Raw genomic sequence first — 24,753 nt, 5'->3', positions numbered from 1 at the left:
TTGTTTCTACACTTAAAATGAACAAAGAAAAAATGAGCTAGCCTGATATAAGTGATGTTCATGACGATGCAAATGTAACGAGATTTCGAACTGTTCTGTTGCACACGTTGGGACTCATTTTATTTTTCTACAAAAAACATTTGCCATGACGGGAATCGAACCCGGGCCGCCCTGCATTACAAGGTAGATGCCTATCCGCTAGACCATTTGGGAAGACTTGATAGGTACACCCTAAGATATCTAAGTGTCATTTCGATGAGGTCTGTAGCAGAGGCCATAGAGCACAGCAAACAAATAATCATGTGTTGAAATATCCTTGTCGTTTTGAAAAATTACCATTGTCACCTGCACAGGAATGCCATGCGGCCAACATTGAAGAAATGTGCTTCTCAAATCTGTCATTAACACTGTTTTCCACACGCTTTTTTCATTGCATTGCCATATAATCAATTGGTCATTGATGCGTCACGAATAACGACAATGCGTCGAAAATTAAAGAAATGTAAACATGAATTATGTTATTACTGTCTAAGCATCGCAAAGCTGTATGCGTAAAGGCGTCTGACGTCACAGTGGCTTGCCTGAAACAAAGGAATTAGAGAAACATGTGCTTACAGGGGCGTCGAACCGCCTTCTCCCGCTGATGGAGCAAAGTTGCTACAGTGACGAAGACAAGCTCCGCGCTCATGGGCAATTTATATGAGGCAACTGTGCTGCGAGTATCTAAGTAGTCGTCGTGCATGGATAAAATGCAATGTTTCAAACAGATCTGATGAATTCACCTACTTTGAAAAAGTGTGCGTTAGGGAGTTCTTTTGACACAAAGCGAAAATCTACAGTCAAGCGTCAATCAGCAGACAGTCGTGTGTTCTTTAGTAATGAGCCTGTTGTCAAAACGGCAGAAAAAAATGTTCACAAACGAAATATTGTTTCCACACTTAAAATGAACAAAGAAAAAATTAGCTAGCCTGATATAAGTCATGTTCATGACGATGCAAATGTAACGAGATTTCGAACTGTTCTGTTGCACACGTTGGGACTCATTTTATTTTTCTACAAAAATCCTTTGCCATGACGGGAATCGAACCCGGGCCGCCCTGCGTGACAAGGCAGATTCCTATCCGCTAGACCATTTGGGAAGACTTGATATGTACACCCTAAGATATCTAAGTGTCATTTCGATGAGGTCTGTAGCAGAGGCCATAGAGCACAGCAAACAAATAATCATGTGTTTAAATATCCTTGTCGTTTTGAAAAATTACCATTGTCACCTGCACAGGAATGCCATGGGGCCAACATTGAAGAAATGTGCTTCTCAAATCTGTCATTAACACTGTTTTCCACACGCTTTTTTCATTGCATTGCCATATAATCAATTGGTCATTGATGCGTCACGAATAACGACAATGCGTCGAAAATTAAAGAAATGTAAACATGAATTATGTTATTACTGTCTAAGCATCGCAAAGCTGTATGCGTAAAGGCGTCTGACGTCACAGTGGCTTGCCTGAAACAAAGGAATTCGAGAAACATGTGCTTACAGGGGCGTCGAAGCGCCTTCTCCAGCTGATGGAGCAAAGTTGCTACAGTGACAAAGACAAGCTCCGCGCTCATGGGCAATTTATATGAGGCAACTGTGCTGCGAGTATCTAAGTAGTCGTCGTGCATGGATAAAATGCAATGTTTCAAACAGATCTGATGAATTCACCTACTTTGAAAAAGTGTGCGTTAGGGAGTTCTTTTGACACAAAGCGAAAATCTACAGTCAAGCGTCAATCAGCAGACAGCCGTGTGTTCTTTAGTAATGAGCCTGTTGTCAAAACGGCAGAAGAAAATGTTCACAAACGAAATATTGTTTCTACACTTAAAATGAACAAAGAAAAAATTAGCTAGCCTGATATAAGTCATGTTCATGACGATGCAAATGTAACGAGATTTCGAACTGTTCTGTTGCACACGTTGGGACTCATTTTATTTTTCTACAAAAAACATTTGCCATGACGGGAATCGAACCCGGGCCACCCTGCGTTACAAGGTAGATGCCTATCCGCTAGACCATTTGGGAAGACTTGATATGTACACCCTAAGATATCTAAGTGTCATTTCGATGAGGTCTGTAGCAGAGGCCATAGAGCACAGCAAACAAATAATCATGTGTTTAAATATCCTTGTCGTTTTGAAAAATTACCATTGTCACCTGCACAGGAATGCCATGCGGCCAACATTGAAGAAATGTGCTTCTCAAATCTGTCATTAACACTGTTTTCCACACGCTTTTTTCATTGCATTGCCATATAATCAATTGGTCATTGATGCGTCACGAATAACGACAATGCGTCGAAAATTAAAGAAATGTAAACATGAATTATGTTATTACTGTCTAAGCATCGCAAAGCTGTATGCGTAAAGGCGTCTGACGTCACAGTGGCTTGCCTGAAACAAAGGAATTAGAGAAACATGTGCTTACAGGGGCGTCGAACCGCATTCTCCCGCTGATGGAGCAAAGTTGCTACAGTGACAAAGACAAGCTCCGCGCTCATGGGCAATTTATATGAGGCAACTGTGCTGCGAGTATCTAAGTAGTCGTCGTGCATGGATAAAATGCAATGTTTCAAACAGATCTGATGAATTCACCTACTTTGAAAAAGTGTGCGTTAGGGAGTTCTTTTGACACAAAGCGAAAATCTACAGTCAAGCGTCAATCAGCAGACAGTCGTGTGTTCTTTAGTAATGAGCCTGTTGTCAAAACGGCAGAAAAAAATGTTCACAAACGAAATATTGTTTCTACACTTAAAATGAACAAAGAAAAAATTAGCTAGCCTGATATAAGTCATGTTCATGACGATGCAAATGTAACGAGATTTCGAACTGTTCTGTTGCACACGTTGGGACTCATTTTATTTTTCTACAAAAATCCTTTGCCATGACGGGAATCGAACCCGGGCCGCCCTGCGTGACAAGGCAGATTCCTATCCGCTAGACCATTTGGGAAGACTTGATATGTACACCCTAAGATATCTAAGTGTCATTTCGATGAGGTCTGTAGCAGAGGCCATAGAGCACAGCAAACAAATAATCATGTGTTTAAATATCCTTGTCGTTTTGAAAAATTACCATTGTCACCTGCACAGGAATGCCCTGCAGCCAACATTGAAGAAATGTGCTTCTCAAATCTGTCATTAACACTGTTTTCCACACACTTTTTTCATTGCATTGCCATATAATCAATTGGTCATTGATGCGTCACGAATAACGACAATGCGTCGAAAATTAAAGAAATGTAAACATGAATTATGTTATTACTGTCTAAGCATCGCAAAGCTGTATGCGTAAAGGCGTCTGACGTCACAGTGGCTTGCCTGAAACAAAGGAATTAGAGAAACATGTGCTTACAGGGGCGTCGAACCGCCTTCTCCCGCTGATGGAGCAAAGTTGCTACAGTGACAAAGACAAGCTCCGCGCTCATGGGCAATTTATATGGGGCAACTGTGCTGCGAGTACCTAAGCAGTCGTCGTGCATGGATAAAATGCAATGTTTCAAACAGATCTGATGAATTCACCTACTTTGAAAAAGTGTGCGTTAGGAAGTTCTTTTGACACAAAGCGAAAATCTACAGTCAAGCGTCAATCAGCAGACAGCCGTGTGTTCTTTAGTCATGAGCCTGTTGTCAAAACGGCAGAAAAAAATGGTCACAAACGAAATATTGTTTCTACACTTAAAATGAACAAAGAAAAAATTAGCTAGCCTGATATAAGTCATGTTCATGACGATGCAAATGTAACGAGATTTCGAACTGTTCTGTTGCACACGTTGGGACTCATTTTATTTTTCTACAAAAAACATCTGCCATGACGGGAATCGAACCCGGGCCGCCCTGCGTTACAAGGTAGATGCCTATCCGCTAGACCATTTGGGAAAACTTGATATGTACACCCTAAGATATCTAAGTGTCATTTCGATGAGGTCTGTAGCAGAGGCCATAGAGCACAGCAAACAAATAATCATGTGTTTAAATATCCTTGTCGTTTTGAAAAATTACCATTGTCACCTGCACAGGAATGCCATGGGGCCAACATTGAAGAAATGTGCTTCTCAAATCTGTCATTAACACTGTTTTCCACACGCTTTTTTCATTGCATTGCCATATAATCAATTGGTCATTGATGCGTCACGAATAACGACAATGCGTCGAAAATTAAAGAAATGTAAACATGAATTATGTTATTACTGTCTAAGCATCGCAAAGCTGTATGCGTAAAGGCGTCTGACGTCACAGTGGCTTGCCTGAAACAAAGGAATTAGAGAAACATGTGCTTACAGGGGCGTCGAACCGCCTTCTCCCGCTGATGGAGCAAAGCTGCTACAGTGACAAAGACAAGCTCCGCGCTCATGGGCAATTTATATGGGGCAACTGTGCTGCGAGTACCTAAGCAGTCGTCGTGCATGGATAAAATGCAATGTTTCAAACAGATCTGATGAATTCACCTACTTTGAAAAAGTGTGCGTTAGGAAGTTCTTTTGACACAAAGCGAAAATCTACAGTCAAGCGTCAATCAGCAGACAGCCGTGTGTTCTTTAGTCATGAGCCTGTTGTCAAAACGGCAGAAAAAAATGGTCACAAACGAAATATTGTTTCTACACTTAAAATGAACAAAGAAAAAATTAGCTAGCCTGATATAAGTCATGTTCATGACGATGCAAATGTAACGAGATTTCGAACTGTTCTGTTGCACACGTTGGGACTCATTTTATTTTTCTACAAAAAACATCTGCCATGACGGGAATCGAACCCGGGCCGCCCTGCGTTACAAGGTAGATGCCTATCCGCTAGACCATTTGGGAAAACTTGATATGTACACCCTAAGATATCTAAGTGTCATTTCGATGAGGTCTGTAGCAGAGGCCATAGAGCACAGCAAACAAATAATCATGTGTTTAAATATCCTTGTCGTTTTGAAAAATTACCATTGTCACCTGCACAGGAATGCCATGGGGCCAACATTGAAGAAATGTGCTTCTCAAATCTGTCATTAACACTGTTTTCCACACGCTTTTTTCATTGCATTGCCATATAATCAATTGGTCATTGATGCGTCACGAATAACGACAATGCGTCGAAAATTAAAGAAATGTAAACATGAATTATGTTATTACTGTCTAAGCATCGCAAAGCTGTATGCGTAAAGGCGTCTGACGTCACAGTGGCTTGCCTGAAACAAAGGAATTCGAGAAACATGTATTTACAGGGGCGTCGAAGCGCCTTCTCCAGCTGATGGAGCAAAGTTGCTACAGTGACAAAGACAAGCTCCGCGCTCATGGGCAATTTATATGAGGCAACTGTGCTGCGAGTATCTAAGTAGTCGTCGTGCATGGATAAAATGCAATGTTTCAAACAGATCTGATGAATTCACCTACTTTGAAAAAGTGTGCGTTAGGGAGTTCTTTTGACACAAAGCGAAAATCTACAGTCAAGCGTCAATCAGCAGACAGCCGTGTGTTCTTTAGTAATGAGCCTGTTGTCAAAACGGCAGAAGAAAATGTTCACAAACGAAATATTGTTTCTACACTTAAAATGAACAAAGAAAAAATTAGCTAGCCTGATATAAGTCATGTTCATGACGATGCAAATGTAACGAGATTTCGAACTGTTCTGTTGCACACGTTGGGACTCATTTTATTTTTCTACAAAAAACATTTGCCATGACGGGAATCGAACCCGGGCCGCCCTGCGTTACAAGGTAGATGCCTATCCGCTAGACCATTTGGGAAGACTTGATATGTACACCCTAAGATATCTAAGTGTCATTTCGATGAGGTCTGTAGCAGAGGCCATAGAGCACAGCAAACAAATAATCATGTGTTTAAATATCCTTGTCGTTTTGAAAAATTACCATTGTCACCTGCACAGGAATGCCATGGGGCCAACATTGAAGAAATGTGCTTCTCAAATCTGTCATTAACACTGTTTTCCACACGCTTTTTTCATTGCATTGCCATATAATCAATTGGTCATTGATGCGTCACGAATAACGACAATGCGTCGAAAATTAAAGAAATGTAAACATTAATTATGTTATTACTGTCTAAGCATCGCAAAGCTGTATGCGTAAAGGCGTCTGACGTCACAGTGGCTTGCCTGAAACAAAGGAATTAGAGAAACATGTGCTTACAGGGGCGTCGAACCGCCTTCTCCCGCTGATGGAGCAAAGTTGCTACAGTGACAAAGACAAGCTCCGCGCTCATGGGCAATTTATATGAGGCAACTGTGCTGCGAGTATCTAAGTAGTCGTCGTGCATGGATAAAATGCAATGTTTCAAACAGATCTGATGAATTCACCTACTTTGAAAAAGTGTGCGTTAGGGAGTTCTTTTGACACAAAGCGAAAATCTACAGTCAAGCGTCAATCAGCAGACAGTCGTGTGTTCTTTAGTAATGAGCCTGTTGTCAAAACGGCAGAAAAAAATGTTCACAAACGAAATATTGTTTCTACACTTAAAATGAACAAAGAAAAAATTAGCTAGCCTGATATAAGTCATGTTCATGACGATGCAAATGTAACGAGATATCGAACAGTTCTGTTGCACACGTTGGGACTCATTTTATTTTTCTACAAAAATCCTTTGCCATGACGGGAATCGAACCCGGGCCGCCCTGCGTGACAAGGCAGATTCCTATCCGCTAGACCATTTGGGAAGACTTGATATGTACACCCTAAGATATCTAAGTGTCATTTCGATGAGGTCTGTAGCAGAGGCCATAGAGCACAGCAAACAAATAATCATGTGTTTAAATATCCTTGTCGTTTTGAAAAATTACCATTGTCACCTGCACAGGAATGCCCTGCGGCCAACATTGAAGAAATGTGCTTCTCAAATCTGTCATTAACACTGTTTTCCACACGCTTTTTTCATTGCATTGCCATATAATCAATTGGTCATTGATGCGTCACGAATAACGACAATGCGTCGAAAATTAAAGAAATGTAAACATGAATTATGTTATTACTGTCTAAGCATCGCAAAGCTGTATGCGTAAAGGCGTCTGACGTCACAGTGGCTTGCCTGAAACAAAGGAATTAGAGAAACATGTGCTTACAGGGGCGTCGAACCGCCTTCTCCCGCTGATGGAGCAAAGTTGCTACAGTGACAAAGACAAGCTCCGCGCTCATGGGCAATTTATATGAGGCAACTGTGCTGCGAGTATCTAAGTAGTCGTCGTGCATGGATAAAATGCAATGTTTCAAACAGATCTGATGAATTCACCTACTTTGAAAAAGTGTGCGTTAGGGAGTTCTTTTGACACAAAGCGAAAATCTACAGTCAAGCGTCAATCAGCAGACAGTCGTGTGTTCTTTAGTAATGAGCCTGTTGTCAAAACGGCAGAAAAAAATGTTCACAAACGAAATATTGTTTCTACACTTAAAATGAACAAAGAAAAAATTAGCTAGCCTGATATAAGTCATGTTCATGACGATGCAAATGTAACGAGATTTCGAACTGTTCTGTTGCACACGTTGGGACTCATTTTATTTTTCTACAAAAATCCTTTGCCATGACGGGAATCGAACCCGGGCCGCCCTGCGTGACAAGGCAGATTCCTATCCGCTAGACCATTTGGGAAGACTTGATATGTACACCCTAAGATATCTAAGTGTCATTTCGATGAGGTCTGTAGCAGAGGCCATAGAGCACAGCAAACAAATAATCATGTGTTTAAATATCCTTGTCGTTTTGAAAAATTACCATTGTCACCTGCACAGGAATGCCATGCGGCCAACATTGAAGAAATGTGCTTCTCAAATCTGTCATTAACACTGTTTTCCACACGCTTTTTTCATTGCATTGCCATATAATCAATTGGTCATTGATGCGTCACGAATAACGACAATGCGTCGAAAATTAAAGAAATGTAAACATGAATTATGTTATTACTGTCTAAGCATCGCAAAGCTGTATGCGTAAAGGCGTCTGACGTCACAGTGGCTTGCCTGAAACAAAGGAATTAGAGAAACATGTGCTTACAGGGGCGTCGAAGCGCCTTCTCCCGCTGATGGAGCAAAGTTGCTACAGTGACAAAGACAAGCTCCGCGCTCATGGGCAATTTATATGAGGCAACTGTGCTGCGAGTATCTAAGTAGTCGTCGTGCATGGATAAAATGCAATGTTTCAAACAGATCTGATGAATTCACCTACTTTGAAAAAGTGTGCGTTAGGGAGTTCTTTTGACACAAAGCGAAAATCTACAGTCAAGCGTCAATCAGCAGACAGTCGTGTGTTCTTTAGTAATGAGCCTGTTGTCAAAACGGCAGAAAAAAATGTTCACAAACGAAATATTGTTTCTACACTTAAAATGAACAAAGAAAAAATTAGCTAGCCTGATATAAGTCATGTTCATGACGATGCAAATGTAACTAGAAATCGAACAGTTCTGTTGCACACGTTGGGACTCATTTTATTTTTCTACAAAAATCCTTTGCCATGACGGGAATCGAACCCGGGCCGCCCTGCGTGACAAGGCAGATTCCTATCCGCTAGACCATTTGGGAAGACTTGATATGTACACCCTAAGATATCTAAGTGTCATTTCGATGAGGTCTGTAGCAGAGGCCATAGAGCACAGCAAACAAATAATCATGTGTTTAAATATCCTTGTCGTTTTGAAAAATTACCATTGTCACCTGCACAGGAATGCCCTGCGGCCAACATTGAAGAAATGTGCTTCTCAAATCTGTCATTAACACTGTTTTCCACACGCTTTTTTCATTGCATTGCCATATAATCAATTGGTCATTGATGCGTCACGAATAACGACAATGCGTCGAAAATTAAAGAAATGTAAACATGAATTATGTTATTACTGTCTAAGCATCGCAAAGCTGTATGCGTAAAGGCGTCTGACGTCACAGTGGCTTGCCTGAAACAAAGGAATTAGAGAAACATGTGCTTACAGGGGCGTCGAACCGCCTTCTCCCGCTGATGGAGCAAAGTTGCTACAGTGACAAAGACAAGCTCCGCGCTCATGGGCAATTTATATGAGGCAACTGTGCTGCGAGTATCTAAGTAGTCGTCGTGCATGGATAAAATGCAATGTTTCAAACAGATCTGATGAATTCACCTACTTTGAAAAAGTGTGCGTTAGGGAGTTCTTTTGACACAAAGCGAAAATCTACAGTCAAGCGTCAATCAGCAGACAGTCGTGTGTTCTTTAGTAATGAGCCTGTTGTCAAAACGGCAGAAAAAAATGTTCACAAACGAAATATTGTTTCTACACTTAAAATGAATAAAGAAAAAATTAGCTAGCCTGATATAAGTCATGTTCATGACGATGCAAATGTAACGAGATATCGAACTGTTCTGTTGCACACGTTGGGACTCATTTTATTTTTCTACAAAAATCCTTTGCCATGACGGGAATCGAACCCGGGCCGCCCTGCGTGACAAGGCAGATTCCTATCCGCTAGACCATTTGGGAAGACTTGATATGTACACCCTAAGATATCTAAGTGTCATTTCGATGAGGTCTGTAGCAGAGGCCATAGAGCACAGCAAACAAATAATCATGTGTTTAAATATCCTTGTCGTTTTGAAAAATTACCATTGTCACCTGCACAGGAATGCCCTGCGGCCAACATTGAAGAAATGTGCTTCTCAAATCTGTCATTAACACTGTTTTCCACACGCTTTTTTCATTGCATTGCCATATAATCAATTGGTCATTGATGCGTCACGAATAACGACAATGCGTCGAAAATTAAAGAAATGTAAACATGAATTATGTTATTACTGTCTAAGCATCGCAAAGCTGTATGCGTAAAGGCGTCTGACGTCACAGTGGCTTGCCTGAAACAAAGGAATTAGAGAAACATGTGCTTACAGGGGCGTCGAACCGCCTTCTCCCGCTGATGGAGCAAAGTTGCTACAGTGACAAAGACAAGCTCCGCGCTCATGGGCAATTTATATGAGGCAACTGTGCTGCGAGTATCTAAGTAGTCGTCGTGCATGGATAAAATGCAATGTTTCAAACAGATCTGATGAATTCACCTACTTTGAAAAAGTGTGCGTTAGGGAGTTCTTTTGACACAGGGCGAAAATCTACAGTCAAGCGTCAATCAGCAGACAGTCGTGTGTTCTTTAGTAATGAGCCTGTTGTCAAAACGGCAGAAAAAAATGTTCACAAACGAAATATTGTTTCTACACTTAAAATGAACAAAGAAAAAATTAGCTAGCCTGATATAAGTCATGTTCATGACGATGCAAATGTAACGAGATATCGAACTGTTCTGTTGCACACGTTGGGACTCATTTTATTTTTCTACAAAAATCCTTTGCCATGACGGGAATCGAACCCGGGCCGCCCTGCGTGACAAGGCAGATTCCTATCCGCTAGACCATTTGGGAAGACTTGATATGTACACCCTAAGATATCTAAGTGTCATTTCGATGAGGTCTGTAGCAGAGGCCATAGAGCACAGCAAACAAATAATCATGTGTTTAAATATCCTTGTCGTTTTGAAAAATTACCATTGTCACCTGCACAGGAATGCCCTGCGGCCAACATTGAAGAAATGTGCTTCTCAAATCTGTCATTAACACTGTTTTCCACACGCTTTTTTCATTGCATTGCCATATAATCAATTGGTCATTGATGCGTCACGAATAACGACAATGCGTCGAAAATTAAAGAAATGTAAACATGAATTATGTTATTACTGTCTAAGCATCGCAAAGCTGTATGCGTAAAGGCGTCTGACGTCACAGTGGCTTGCCTGAAACAAAGGAATTAGAGAAACATGTGCTTACAGGGGCGTCGAACCGCATTCTCCCGCTGATGGAGCAAAGTTGCTACAGTGACAAAGACAAGCTCCGCGCTCATGGGCAATTTATATGGGGCATCTGTGCTGCGAGTATCTAAGCAGTCGTCGTGCATGGATAAAATGCAATGTTTCAAACAGATCTGATGAATTCACCTTCTTTGAAAAAGTGTGCGTTAGGGAGTTCTTTTGACACAAAGCGAAAATCTACAGTCAAGCGTCAATCAGCAGACAGTCGTGTGTTCTTTAGTAATGAGCCTGTTGTCAAAACGGCAGAAAAAAATGTTCACAAACGAAATATTGTTTCTACACTTAAAATGAATAAAGAAAAAATTAGCTAGCCTGATATAAGTCATGTTCATGACGATGCAAATGTAACGAGATATCGAACTGTTCTGTTGCACACGTTGGGACTCATTTTATTTTTCTACAAAAATCCTTTGCCATGACGGGAATCGAACCCGGGCCGCCCTGCGTGACAAGGCAGATTCCTATCCGCTAGACCATTTGGGAAGACTTGATATGTACACCCTAAGATATCTAAGTGTCATTTCGATGAGGTCTGTAGCAGAGGCCATAGAGCACAGCAAACAAATAATCATGTGTTTAAATATCCTTGTCGTTTTGAAAAATTACCATTGTCACCTGCACAGGAATGCCCTGCGGCCAACATTGAAGAAATGTGCTTCTCAAATCTGTCATTAACACTGTTTTCCACACGCTTTTTTCATTGCATTGCCATATAATCAATTGGTCATTGATGCGTCACGAATAACGACAATGCGTCGAAAATTAAAGAAATGTAAACATGAATTATGTTATTACTGTCTAAGCATCGCAAAGCTGTATGCGTAAAGGCGTCTGACGTCACAGTGGCTTGCCTGAAACAAAGGAATTAGAGAAACATGTGCTTACAGGGGCGTCGAACCGCCTTCTCCCGCTGATGGAGCAAAGTTGCTACAGTGACAAAGACAAGCTCCGCGCTCATGGGCAATTTATATGAGGCAACTGTGCTGCGAGTATCTAAGTAGTCGTCGTGCATGGATAAAATGCAATGTTTCAAACAGATCTGATGAATTCACCTACTTTGAAAAAGTGTGCGTTAGGGAGTTCTTTTGACACAAAGCGAAAATCTACAGTCAAGCGTCAATCAGCAGACAGTCGTGTGTTCTTTAGTAATGAGCCTGTTGTCAAAACGGCAGAAAAAAATGTTCACAAACGAAATATTGTTTCTACACTTAAAATGAACAAAGAAAAAATTAGCTAGCCTGATATAAGTCATGTTCATGACGATGCAAATGTAACGAGATATCGAACTGTTCTGTTGCACACGTTGGGACTCATTTTATTTTTCTACAAAAATCCTTTGCCATGACGGGAATCGAACCCGGGCCGCCCTGCGTGACAAGGCAGATTCCTATCCGCTAGACCATTTGGGAAGACTTGATATATACACCCTAAGATATCTAAGTGTCATTTCGATGAGGTCTGTAGCAGAGGCCATAGAGCACAGCAAACAAATAATCATGTGTTTAAATATCCTTGTCGTTTTGAAAAATTACCATTGTCACCTGCACAGGAATGCCCTGCGGCCAACATTGAAGAAATGTGCTTCTCAAATCTGTCATTAACACTGTTTTCCACACGCTTTTTTCATTGCATTGCCATATAATCAATTGGTCATTGATGCGTCACGAATAACGACAATGCGTCGAAAATTAAAGAAATGTAAACATGAATTATGTTATTACTGTCTAAGCATCGCAAAGCTGTATGCGTAAAGGCGTCTGACGTCACAGTGGCTTGCCTGAAACAAAGGAATTAGAGAAACATGTGCTTACAGGGGCGTCGAACCGCATTCTCCCGCTGATGGAGCAAAGTTGCTACAGTGACAAAGACAAGCTCCGCGCTCATGGGCAATTTATATGGGGCAACTGTGCTGCGAGTATCTAAGCAGTCGTCGTGCATGGATAAAATGCAATGTTTCAAACAGATCTGATGAATTCACCTACTTTGAAAAAGTGTGCGTTAGGAAGTTCTTTTGACACAAAGCGAAAATCTACAGTCAAGCGTCAATCAGCAGACAGCCGTGTTTTCTTTAGTCATGAGCCTGTTGTCAAAACGGCAGAAAAAAATGGTCACAAACGAAATATTGTTTCTACACTTAAAATGAACAAAGAAAAAATGAGCTAGCCTGATATAAGTCATGTTCATGACGATGCAAATGTAACGAGATTTCGAACTGTTCTGTTGCACACGTTGGGACTCATTTTATTTTTCTACAAAAAACATTTGCCATGACGGGAATCGAACCCGGGCCGCCCTGCGTTACAAGGTAGATGCCTATCCGCTAGACCATTTGGGAAAACTTGATATGTACACCCTAAGATATCTAAGTGTCATTTCGATGAGGTCTGTAGCAGAGGCCATAGAGCACAGCAAACAAATAATCATGTGTTGAAATATCCTTGTCGTTTTGAAAAATTACCATTGTCACCTGCACAGGAATGCCATGCGGCCAACATTGAAGAAATGTGCTTCTCAAATCTGTCATTAACACTGTTTTCCACACGCTTTTTTCATTGCATTGCCATATAATCAATTGGTCATTGATGCGTCACGAATAACGACAATGCGTCGAAAATTAAAGAAATGTAAACATGAATTATGTTATTACTGTCTAAGCATCGCAAAGCTGAATGCGTAAAGGCGTCTGACGTCACAGTGGCTTGCCTGAAACAAAGGAATCAGAGAAACATGTGCTTACAGGGGCGTCGAAGCGCCTTCTCCCGCTGATGGAGCAAAGTTGCTACAGTGACAAAGACAAGCTCCGCGCTCATGGGCAATGTATATGGGGCAACTGTGCTGCGAGTATCTCAGTAGTCGTCGTGCATGGATAAAATGCAATGTTTCAAACAGATCTGATGAATTCACCTACTTTGAAAAAGTGTGCGTTAGGGAGTTCTTTTGACACAAAGCGAAAATCTACAGTCAAGCGTCAATCAGCAGACAGCCGTGTGTTCTTTAATAATGAGCCTGTTGTCAAAACGGCAGAAAAAAATGTTCACAAACGAAATATTGTTTCTACACTTAAAATGAACAAAGAAAAAATTAGCTAGCCTGATATAAGTCATGTTCATGACGATGCAAATGTAACGAGATTTCGAACTGTTCTGTTGCACACGTTGGGACTCATTTTATTTTTCTACAAAAATCATTTGCCATGACGGGAATCGAACCCGGGCCGCCCTGCGTGACAAGGCAGATTCCTATCCGCTAGACCATTTGGGAAGACTTGATATGTACACCCTAAGATATCTAAGTGTCATTTCGATGAGGTCTGTAGCAGAGGCCATAGAGCACAGCAAACAAATAATCATGTGTTGAAATATCCTTGTCGTTTTGAAAAATTACCATTGTCACCTGCACAGGAATGCCATGCGGCCAACATTGAAGAAATGTGCTTCTCAAATCTGTCATTAACACTGTTTTCCACACGCTTTTTTCATTGCATTGCCATATAATCAATTGGTCATTGATGCGTCACGAATAACGACAATGCGTCGAAAATTAAAGAAATGTAAACATGAATTATGTTATTCCTGTCTAAGCATCGCAAAGCTGAATGCGTAAAGGCGTCTGACGTCACAGTGGCTTGCCTGAAACAAAGGAATCAGAGAAACATGTGCTTACAGGGGCGTCGAAGCGCCTTCTCCCGCTGATGGAGCAAAGTTGCTACAGTGACAAAGACAAGCTCCGCGCTCATGGGCAATGTATATGGGGCAACTGTGCTGCGAGTATCTCAGTAGTCGTCGTGCATGGATAAAATGCAATGTTTCAAACAGATCTGATGAATTCACCTACTTTGAAAAAGTGTGCGTTAGGGAGTTCTTTTGACACAAAGCGAAAATCTACAGTCAAGCGTCAATCAGCAGACAGCCGTGTGTTCTTTAATAATGAGCCTGTTGTCAAAACGGCAGAAAAAAATGTTCACAAACGAAATATTGTTTCTACACTTAAAATGAACAAAGAAAAAATTAGCTAGCCTGATATAAGTCATGTTCATGACGATGCAAATGTAACGAGATTTCGAACTGTTCTGTTGCACACACTGTAAAACCGAACAGTACAAGCTGGTTAAAAAAGATGACATGTATTAACTCATAATTTAAAAACGAACTGTTTCAACACAAACGGGCTGAGTCATTTTAACAAATTTCCAGTTTTAAGTTTACAGTCATTTAATTCTTTGATGATTATGATGTATTGTACTCAAATCATCTGACAGCAACTCTTAATCCACGTGATGACGTCACATACGTCCTTACGTGCTTCGACGTGCCTCTCCGGCCAAACTGGAAATTTGTCCGCCATTACTGCCACACGCGCTTGCGGAACATCGATCATCTTAGATTTTCCTTGGTCGTCCTGCTCTGGTGAGTTATATCTTGGTTTGCATTTCATAATTTGCGTTGAATTACTTTGTTCATTAAATGCATATGTCTCAGTTCAAACCTAGCCAGCGGTTAGCATATCTGCCTCAGTAAAAGTGGAAAAAAATTCAAAAGTTGAAACCAGTATTTTAATTTGTTCCTCCACTGAAGTGGACAGTATTAACGTTATCTTTCATTAATTGTGCATACTTTAAACTTTTTCCACCATTAAACAGCGGCATGTGACAACATTTTTACTTAGCATGCCTGTTTCAGTAATAAAGGTTGCAGCCTGTCTAACTTTTAATTCTCTCTTTCTGTCTGTCTGTCTCTCTCTCTGCAGGCTGAAACTGAAGCAACAGGGCCTTCAATCTGGTATGTCTACTGAACATAATGTCATGTAAAACTTCGCCCCGTTTTCATTCTATATGTTAGAGTCGTAAATCTTTGGGATAATTTTGGTTTTGCAATGGCTTGGAGGTGCAAACTTTGTGCTACTGTCTTTGATAAAAGGACACAGTTGCTTGAACACTATCGTTTGCATCATAGCAATTTCTCCTCAGTCAGTCCATTGCCTTGTCTCTATGATGACTGTGTCTGCACATTTCATTCATTAAATGCATTGAAAACTCACTTAACCCGGTTACATACTCAGACAGTAGTGCAAAGTGACAATCTGGTGGGATGTGTCATTTGTCTGTGCTGTGTGTAAAATCAAACAACCTTTTAATGACAAAACTCTTCTTAGTCATTTAAGGACACATTTAAAACAGAATGAGATGGTGGATTGTCCATTCACAAATTGTCACTACCGTACTAATGTGTATTCCTCCTTCAATGCTCACAAAAGTAGGACTCATCCAGACTGTGAAGTCTCAGCTTTTAAGACCGAGATTATCTTGACAGAAACTGACTGCCAACCAGTTCAGAGCCAAGATGAATCTGATGAAGCTGGTCCCTCTTTTCTTGAGCTGGATGCTCCAGAGTGTAATCCTCCTGAGTCTGGATTTGACAGTGGTGAATTGCAAGCTCAACTGAGAAACAACTTGGCTTCTTTGTTCTTGAAAATGCACAGTGTTCTGCATGTATCAGAGATGGCGATACAAAACATAATTGAAAATTTGGCACTAATATTCACATTGTCCAAACCCCTTGTGAGAGACTCAATCATCGAGGTTTTAGGAGAGCATAGTCAGTCTATAAATGATGCTCTTCTTAATGAAATTGTGGAAGCTGTCATGAAAAGTAATGTTTTTGTCAGCACTACTGCTGAGGGTGCAGAGTTGTCCACTGCTAAGCGGAGGAAAGCATTTGTAAGGAGTAACTACCCTCTGGTAATGCCAGTACAGTATGCTGTGGATTCCACTGGGCACACAGCAGTGTATGTTCCAGTACTACAGATGCTTCAAATAATGTTTAAAAATACAGATCTTCTTGACAAGATTCAAGAAGCTAAACCATCACCACCTGGAATGTACATGTCTCATGAAGATGGAACATATTTCAAAGAAAATCCATTGTTGTCAGCAACAGGAGAGTTGAAGTTGTCACTGATTTTGTATGTGGATGACATTGAGCTAGCTAATCCTTTAGGCACAGCTAGGAAGATCCACAAGCTTTGTGCAGTATACTGGTTGCTAGCCAATGTACCCAGTATGTATCGGTCCAGCCTTCATGTCATACAGCTAGCTCTGCTGTGCAGAGTACCTGATTTGCAGAGTTGCGGTTATGAAAGTGTCCTTTCTCCTTTGTTGAAAGATTTGAGAACTCTTGAGCAGGATGGCATCTTTATTGAACCTGTCGGCCAATGTGTAAAAGGCACTGTCATGTGTGTTGCAGCTGATAATTTGGCTGCTCATGGTCTTGCAGGCTTTGTACAGTGCTTCAGAGGAGATTACACCTGCAGATTTTGTGTCTGTACTGCAGCTCAGATACAGTCCAAAGAAGTTTCTGAAGGAGAGTTTTCCATGAGAACAGAGACCTGCCATGATCTTCATGTGCAGAATGTTGTGCAAGGAGAAAATGTGTCTCATTTTGGCGTTAAGGGTGAGTGCGCTCTCAGTAAGACATTGCAGCATTTTCATCCGATTTCTGGTTTCCCGCCTGATATACTTCACGACCTTTTTGAGGGTATTGTGCCAGTGGAGTTGGCCTTGTGCATCCGTGAGATGATTCGTCTGAAGTACTTCACACTTGAATATCTAAACACAAAGATTCGCACATTTCCATATCAGCACTCTGATAGGCTTGACAAACCACATCCAATCCCAAAAACTTTTGCTGCCAAATTAAGCATTGGTGGGAATGGGCATGAAAATTCCGCTCTGCTGAGGTTATTGCCTCTTATGGTAGGAAGTAAAGTTCCTGAAGGAGATGAAACATGGGCCATATTGATGGACCTGAAAGACATTGTGCAGCTGGTGTTGTCCCCATCTTTCACAGAGGAATCCATCCAGTACATGCAGGCTAAAATAAGTGATCACAGACAGGGTCTTCAAGCAGTGTTTCCAGACTTTAAGCTCCGACCCAAACATCATTACATTGAGCATTACCCAGAACTGACAAAGCGTTTTGGGCCACTTGTTAACCTGTGGACCATGAGGTTTGAGGGGAAACATCGGTTTTTCAAGAGGGTGATACACGACACACAGAATTTCAAGAATGTCTTGAAAACTCTTGCAACCAGGCATCAGCATATGATGGCATATCACCTCAATGCGCCATCTTTTTTCAGACCCCACACACAAGCCTCAAGTGTCACCTCGGTCCAAGTCGAAACACTGCCACAAGTGGCCAAAGACTTCATACAGACAAAGACAGACAGCCAAAACATATACAGTACATCAAAGGTCTCCATAAATGGCACAGAGTTTGCAAAAGGAATGTTTGTTTCTGCAGGCCAGACTGGAGGACTTCCAAAATTCAGCAGAATTGAACATGTACTGCTTGTGAACAACTCTGTGTCTTTTCTTTGCAGGGACTTCGAGTGCTGGTACATTGAGCATTTAAGATCATTTGAGCTGACATCAACAGGCAACTTCTTTGTGCATCAGCTGTCAGACTTAAATGACACAGTAAGCCACACAGCATACATTATTGATGGGCATTTGATGTTGACGCAAAAAAGATTTATTTTGATCAGAGACTTGCAGCATTAAAATGTATTTAGAAGCAGGCACCTGTACTGTACCATAGTGCTGGGCAATATGGACAAAATCAAATATCAAGATATTTTGACCAAATACCCCTATTAATATTTCAACAATATTGTAGGGATGATTGTTTGTGCTTTCACAAAATATTTACACAATGAGTTTTGATAAATAATTATCAGTAATTAGGATATAATGACTAAGTGGGTACAGGGAAATAATAGAACAGCTAGATCAGATTGTAATGCAGCCTTTAAACCAGGAAATGACAAAACTTATGCCATATCACCATATGACCATATCTGGTCTCATATCATGATATCCTTACATTGCCCAGCTCTATTATACAGTCCCTTGAAACAGTGCCCTCTGCTTGAAATAATGACTTGCACCAATCATAAACAATGATTTTCGTTGAAAACTGAAACATGAAGGAAATTGTTGGCAATTCTTTTCAGCCAAATGGTTCTCATTAATGAATTCTGTCTCTCTTTTCCTTCTTAATGATAGGAAATGGCAGCTCAAAACTTCCTTCTTCATGTCCATACCTCCCCAGACATTGTTAGAAAGATGACTTTAAGTTCACGTCCAGAATCTGTGGATGAGCTAAAAATTATGATGAAAGAAAAGTTTAGGCTAGACGAAGACTTTAGCCTAGCATACCAAGATCCAGATTTTGATGGGCAGTTATGTTCACTTGTAGACATTGAAGAACTTCCACAGAAGGCTGTACTGAAAGTGATCAGGTCTGAGAGTGATGCCAGTTCAGTAGCATCAGATGACACAATAATATTGCCTCATGCTATGACTCCAGCCAGGGCTGAAAGATGGCCTGATGTTTTTCCAGTGCCAACTTTTTCTCATGACGTAGAATTCTTACTTGGTGAAGGAAATGCTACATATGAGAGAACAGGGAGAACTCTTAGATTATCTAAGGGACAAAAGCATGATATTCTTGAGAGCCTTGCTAACAAAATGCATAGCTTCACAGCATACCCTGAGGATAAGCACTTGTCAGTGGTAGCAGAAGCACTTGTTACCAAGCATCCCTGTCTTAAAGAGCCAGGATCTCAGACAGGATGGTATGGTTGGAAAAATAGTCTGAAGTTTAAAATGGGAAACTACCGCAGTAAGTTGAGTCGTGCAGGGATTTTTGAGGTAGTTGTAAATTCTGGGAAGAGGAGCAGAAACAACCCAGACAGACAAGCTCCCCATGCTAACATCAAAAGAGCAAAGAGGGCAGAGGTGAATTTCCTCCCTAATTTCCCAAGAGGTGAAGATGCTGCAAGCCTTGAACAAATGAGACTCCAAATCGTGGATGAAGTGAAGATGAGTGACAAGAACCTTCTCCTGATTGGAAAGTTGATGCAGACCACCTTTGCCCTGCGGCGCAAAGAGGTCATCGGTGATGAGCCACTTGTCGGTGAGATCCTGGAACGCTGGCCTGCCCTCAAAATTGAGTCACAGGTAATATGTTTCTTACAACACACATTTGAGTAGATGTATTAAATATAATTATTTTGTGTGGCTGTGTCGGTGAGAACTTAAACAGTCTTACTCTAATATAGATTAATTTTTCTCCAAAAGCTAACAAGTGGCCATAGTATGTCAGTGTACAGGCATTAGTGTGGCAGTTTCCATTGCCATGTGTCTTATTTTTCCTTCTCGGAAAGGACACATATACAATACTCTGATTTAAACAGTCATTTTATTTTTTTTACAGATCTGTGCAGAGTTTCACAGAATCTCAAACATCAACCTGAAGAACTGCTTCTATGCTGAGTTGGATCAACACACCCCCCGTTTTCTGAGCTTGTTCAGGAAGAAAGCTGCACGCACAGGGAAAGTAGCAGAAGTCCTCAGTGAGATCTTCAGGATTTATGACCTCCAGGTACGTTGTGTAAGCTTCTTGGTGCTTGATAATGACGCTACAGTAGAGTTTTCTTTATATTTGGTAGGACTCTGACCTCTAAAGACATAGGAGGGCTCATTGTTATATTACAGTGTTGTGTGGCTATGCTGTCTACCAGCCATAGTAAAGCAAGAATATGTTTTCACACCCAAGGAACAAGTTGACGTCTATGTCAGACGTGCTGCTGTCCTCCGTGCTCTCCCTGCATATTTGCAGGAGAATGACTCCGGATTTCTGAAGCAATGGGATGTAAGTATATTATGGGATGTCAGTATATTATTTTTGGTCAAAGAGTTACATTTTTTCTGTTACTCGAATCTAGAAAATCTGTATTTTTTAAATTATTTAAAAATGTCAGTGTTTGAATATTACGCAAGTAAATTTGAAAAACTCAAAGGATATGTTTCTTTCCAGAAAGCATGACCTGGTTACTCAAGATAAGAGCTTACATACACACATACATACATACATACATACATACATACATACATACATACATACATACATACATACATACATACATACATACATACATACATACATAGTGGCTGTTAAGTATCTTTGGGAAATAGCTGAGGCAGTTTGGGGTCACAGGTAACATCTCTGTTCTTGTCTGCAGATGTCGCAGTCTGATGAACCAAACATCGACGACATACCAGTTGGGCTCCTCTTGATCAGTGCCAATTCAACAGATGCCACATTCTTCTGCCCAGAGAGGATTGCAGTCGTGCTTGAGGGTAACATGGTTATTGATCTCCCCACAATCGCTGACGCATTTGTCATGCTTTTTGCACTGATTTATGCGCTGCATCTAAGTTACCCAAAAGCCTTGGCCAATACATTTGACTTTACCCAGAAAGTCTTGATGGGCCTGGACTCCCTGGAGGATGGGAAGCTGAAGCCTAGGGTGTTGAGCCTTAAAAATGCCATTTTGGCAGTGGAGTAATTTCAAGTGTATGGACAAACAAAAACAAGGTTGCTCCTTTACTTGATACACTTGCACAGGATGCACTTGATAGACTTTTTTTTTCTTTTTTCAAAAACCTCTTAGAGATATGTTTCGACAGTATTCTCAGTGAATTTTGAATGTGTTACTGTTCAAAAGTGATTTTTGATGTAGTGTTTGTACTGTATGGATGTGTATAACAGAAATGGCTACAGCAGTACAAATATCTTTTTTTGGAAAACAGTTTATGTTTTGGAGTAATGTAAAACAAGTAGCTTCTTAGTAGTGCGTTCATTTTTGCTATACTGTTTGTACTGCTGTAGCCATTTCTGTGATATCGTTAATGTATGGGTGATGATCAATGAACAGAACTGTTTATGATAATATTGGATTTTAAAGGGATAGTTCAGGTTTTTTTACAGGAAGTTGTATGACATCCTCACCATCAGTGTCGTGCATCAACAGTGACTTTTCCCCCACTGCGTCCTGTGAGCAGAGTTCTGGCCCGGTTTTGGTGTTGAAGTAGGGATGATTTTTCTTTTTCTCCCCCCAGAAAAATTGTGTATTCACATATCACATATGTGTTTGTCCACTCATAAATGTGGTGGTTCTTTCCTCCGGCCATTTCCTTAGGCCTTTGCACTGTTTTATAAGTACTACCAGTACTGTATTTTTGATGTTAATGTTGGAGTGTTTGTACTGTATGGAAGTGAATAGGGTTGGAGATATCCTATATATGGTGACAGTTAACGATCAGATATATTGCCATGTTCATAAGCATCTAATTCCTTTTATTTTTATATACATAATGGTTATGGCAATATTGGATTACTATAATTTTGGCATCAGTGTGATGAAATGCCTTGACTTGTCGGGTATTTAAAACCACAAGATTTTTGTTTAAAAATGTTCACGATGTATATCAGTATCATGATAAAACTTACCTGTACCATGAAAGGAGTTCATTGTCCACTTCTAGAAGTGATAATCCTCTTGCCATTTTCCAAAGGTACTTGCACTGTCACTTTGCTGTTACTTGCTGTTACTTAATAAAAGACTAACTTGTATTTAAATTATGTAAGTCTGTTTTTAATGTTTACTCAAAGTATGTTTGTATTTTGTAGTCAAAGCTACTTAATACAATTTATTGTATTATTAAATATCACGTTCATGGAATTTTAAGTTACAACTAAGTGAAATATTTAAGTATATTGAACTTAAATAAGTTAAGTTAATTTAAAGTAAACATTGTCTTGCTAAGAAATTAAATGTTTTCTGTTAAACGTAACAAATATGTTTTAGTTAGTTCTACTTAATTTTAATTAGTACTCTGAAAACAAAAATACTGAGTAGAAATAACTAAATTAAGAAGAGTTTCTTAACTTGAAAAATTGAGTAAGTGTCACTTAAAATGTTTTATGTAATCAGTTACAACAATTTTTTTGAGTTGAATTAACTTATCGGGTTTTACAGTGCACGTTGGGACTCATTTTATTTTTCTACAAAAATCATTTGCCATGACGGGAATCGAACCCGGGCCGCCCTGCGTGACAAGGCAGATTCCTATCCGCTAGACCATTTGGGAAGACTTGATATGTACACCCTAAGATATCTAAGTGTCATTTCGATGAGGTCTGTAGCAGAGGCCATAGAGCACAGCAAACAAATAATCATGTGTTTAAATATCCTTGTCATTTTGAAAAATTACCATTGTCACCTGCACAGGAATGCCATGCGGCCAACATTGAAGAAATGTGCTTCTCAAATCTGTCATTAACACTGTTTTCCACACGCTTTTTTCATTGCATTGCCATATAATCAATTGGTCATTGATGCGTCACGAATAACGACAATGCGTCGAAAATTAAAGAAATGTAAACATGAATTATGTTATTACTGTCTAAGCATCGCAAAGCTGTATGCGTAAAGGCGTCTGACGTCACAGTGGCTTGCCTGAAACAAAGGAATTAGAGAAACATGTGCTTACAGGGGCGTCGAACCGCCTTCTCCCGCTGATGGAGCAAAGTTGCTGCAGTGACAAAGACAAGCTCCGCGCTCATGGGCAATTTATATGAGGCAACTGTGCTGCGAGTATCTAAGTAGTCGTCGTGCATGGATAAAATGCAATGTTTCAAACAGATCTGATGAATTCACCTACTTTGAAAAAGTGTGCGTTAGGGAGTTCTTTTGACACAAAGCGAAAATCTACAGTCAAGCGTCAATCAGCAGACAGCCGTGTGTTCTTTAGTCATGAGCCTGTTGTCAAAACGGCAGAAAAAAATGGTCACAAACGAAATATTGTTTCTACACTTAAAATGAACAAAGAAAAAATGAGCTAGCCTGATATAAGTCATGTTCATGACGATGCAAATGTAACGAGATTTCGAACTGTTCTGTTGCACACGTTGGGACTCATTTTATTTTTCTACAAAAATCATTTGCCATGACGGGAATCGAACCCGGGCCGCCCTGCGTGACAAGGCAGATTCCTATCCGCTAGACCATTTGGGAAGACTTGATATGTACACCCTAAGATATCTAAGTGTCATTTCGATGAGGTCTGTAGCAGAGGCCATAGAGCACAGCAAACAAATAATCATGTGTTTAAATATCCTTGTCGTTTTGAAAAATTACCATTGTCACCTGCACAGGAATGCCATGCGGCCAACATTGAAGAAATGTGCTTCTCAAATCTGTCATTAACACTGTTTTCCACACGCTTTTTTCATTGCATTGCCATATAATCAATTGGTCATTGATGCGTCACGAATAACGACAATGCGTCGAAAATTAAAGAAATGTAAACATGAATTATGTTATTACTGTCTAAGCATCGCAAAGCTGTATGCGCAAAGGCGTCTGACGTCACAGTGGCTTGCCTGAAACAAAGGAATTAGAGAAACATGTGCTTACAGGGGCGTCGAACCGGCTTGTCTCCCTGATGGAGCAAAGTTGCTACAGTGACAAAGACAAGCTCCGCGCTCATGGGCAATTTATATGGGGCAACTGTGCTGCGAGTATCTAAGCAGTCGTCGTGCATGGATAAAATGCAATGTTTCAAACAGATCTGATGAATTCACCTACTTTGAAAAAGTGTGCGTTAAGGGAGTCCTTTTGACACAAAGCGAAAATCTACAGTCAAGCGTCAATCAGCAGACAGCCGTGTGTACTTTAGTCATGAGCCTGTTGTCAAAACGGCAGAAAAAAATGGTCACAAACGAAATATTGTTTCTACACTTAAAATGAACAAAGAAAAAATGAGCTAGCCTGATATAAGTCATGTTCATGACGATGCAAATGTAACGAGATTTCGAACTGTTCTGTTGCACACGTTGGGACTCATTTTATTTTTCTACAAAAATCATTTGCCATGACGGGAATCGAACCCGGGCCGCCCTGCGTGACAAGGCAGATTCCTATCCGCTAGACCATTTGGGAAGACTTGATATGTACACCCTAAGATATCTAAGTGTCATTTCGATGAGGTCTGTAGCAGAG

At 40.5% G+C, this 24,753-nt stretch overlaps 1 protein-coding gene across 2 annotated transcripts; it reads left to right on the top strand.

The window, feature by feature from the left end:
• Positions 1-15,202: 15,202 nt before the first annotated feature.
• LOC310824729 (uncharacterized protein) lies at positions 15,203-22,322 on the top strand. 2 transcript variants are annotated; one of them, XM_083697988.1, is made up of 7 exons: positions 15,203-15,248; positions 15,589-15,620; positions 18,223-18,319; positions 18,908-19,864; positions 20,121-20,288; positions 20,463-20,558; positions 20,929-22,322. In XM_083697988.1, exons 4-7 carry the CDS (start codon positions 18,911-18,913, stop codon positions 21,253-21,255), a joined length of 1,545 nt encoding a protein of 514 aa, XP_083554114.1. In that variant the 5' UTR covers positions 15,203-15,248; positions 15,589-15,620; positions 18,223-18,319; positions 18,908-18,910; the 3' UTR covers positions 21,256-22,322. The 2 variants fall into 2 exon arrangements, with proteins under 2 accessions (XP_083554114.1, XP_083554113.1); XM_083697987.1 differs by lacking the exons at positions 15,203-15,248; positions 15,589-15,620 and having other exon boundaries at positions 17,183-18,319.
• The last annotated feature ends 2,431 nt before the right edge of the window (positions 22,323-24,753 follow it).

The sequence above is a fragment of the Argentina silus genome (assembly GCF_951799395.1).
Source record: "Argentina silus genome assembly, contig: scaffold_62, whole genome shotgun sequence".
In the NCBI taxonomy this organism is placed as follows: domain Eukaryota; kingdom Metazoa; phylum Chordata; class Actinopteri; order Argentiniformes; family Argentinidae; genus Argentina; species Argentina silus.
This window is presented reverse-complemented; position numbering and strand designations above follow the sequence as displayed.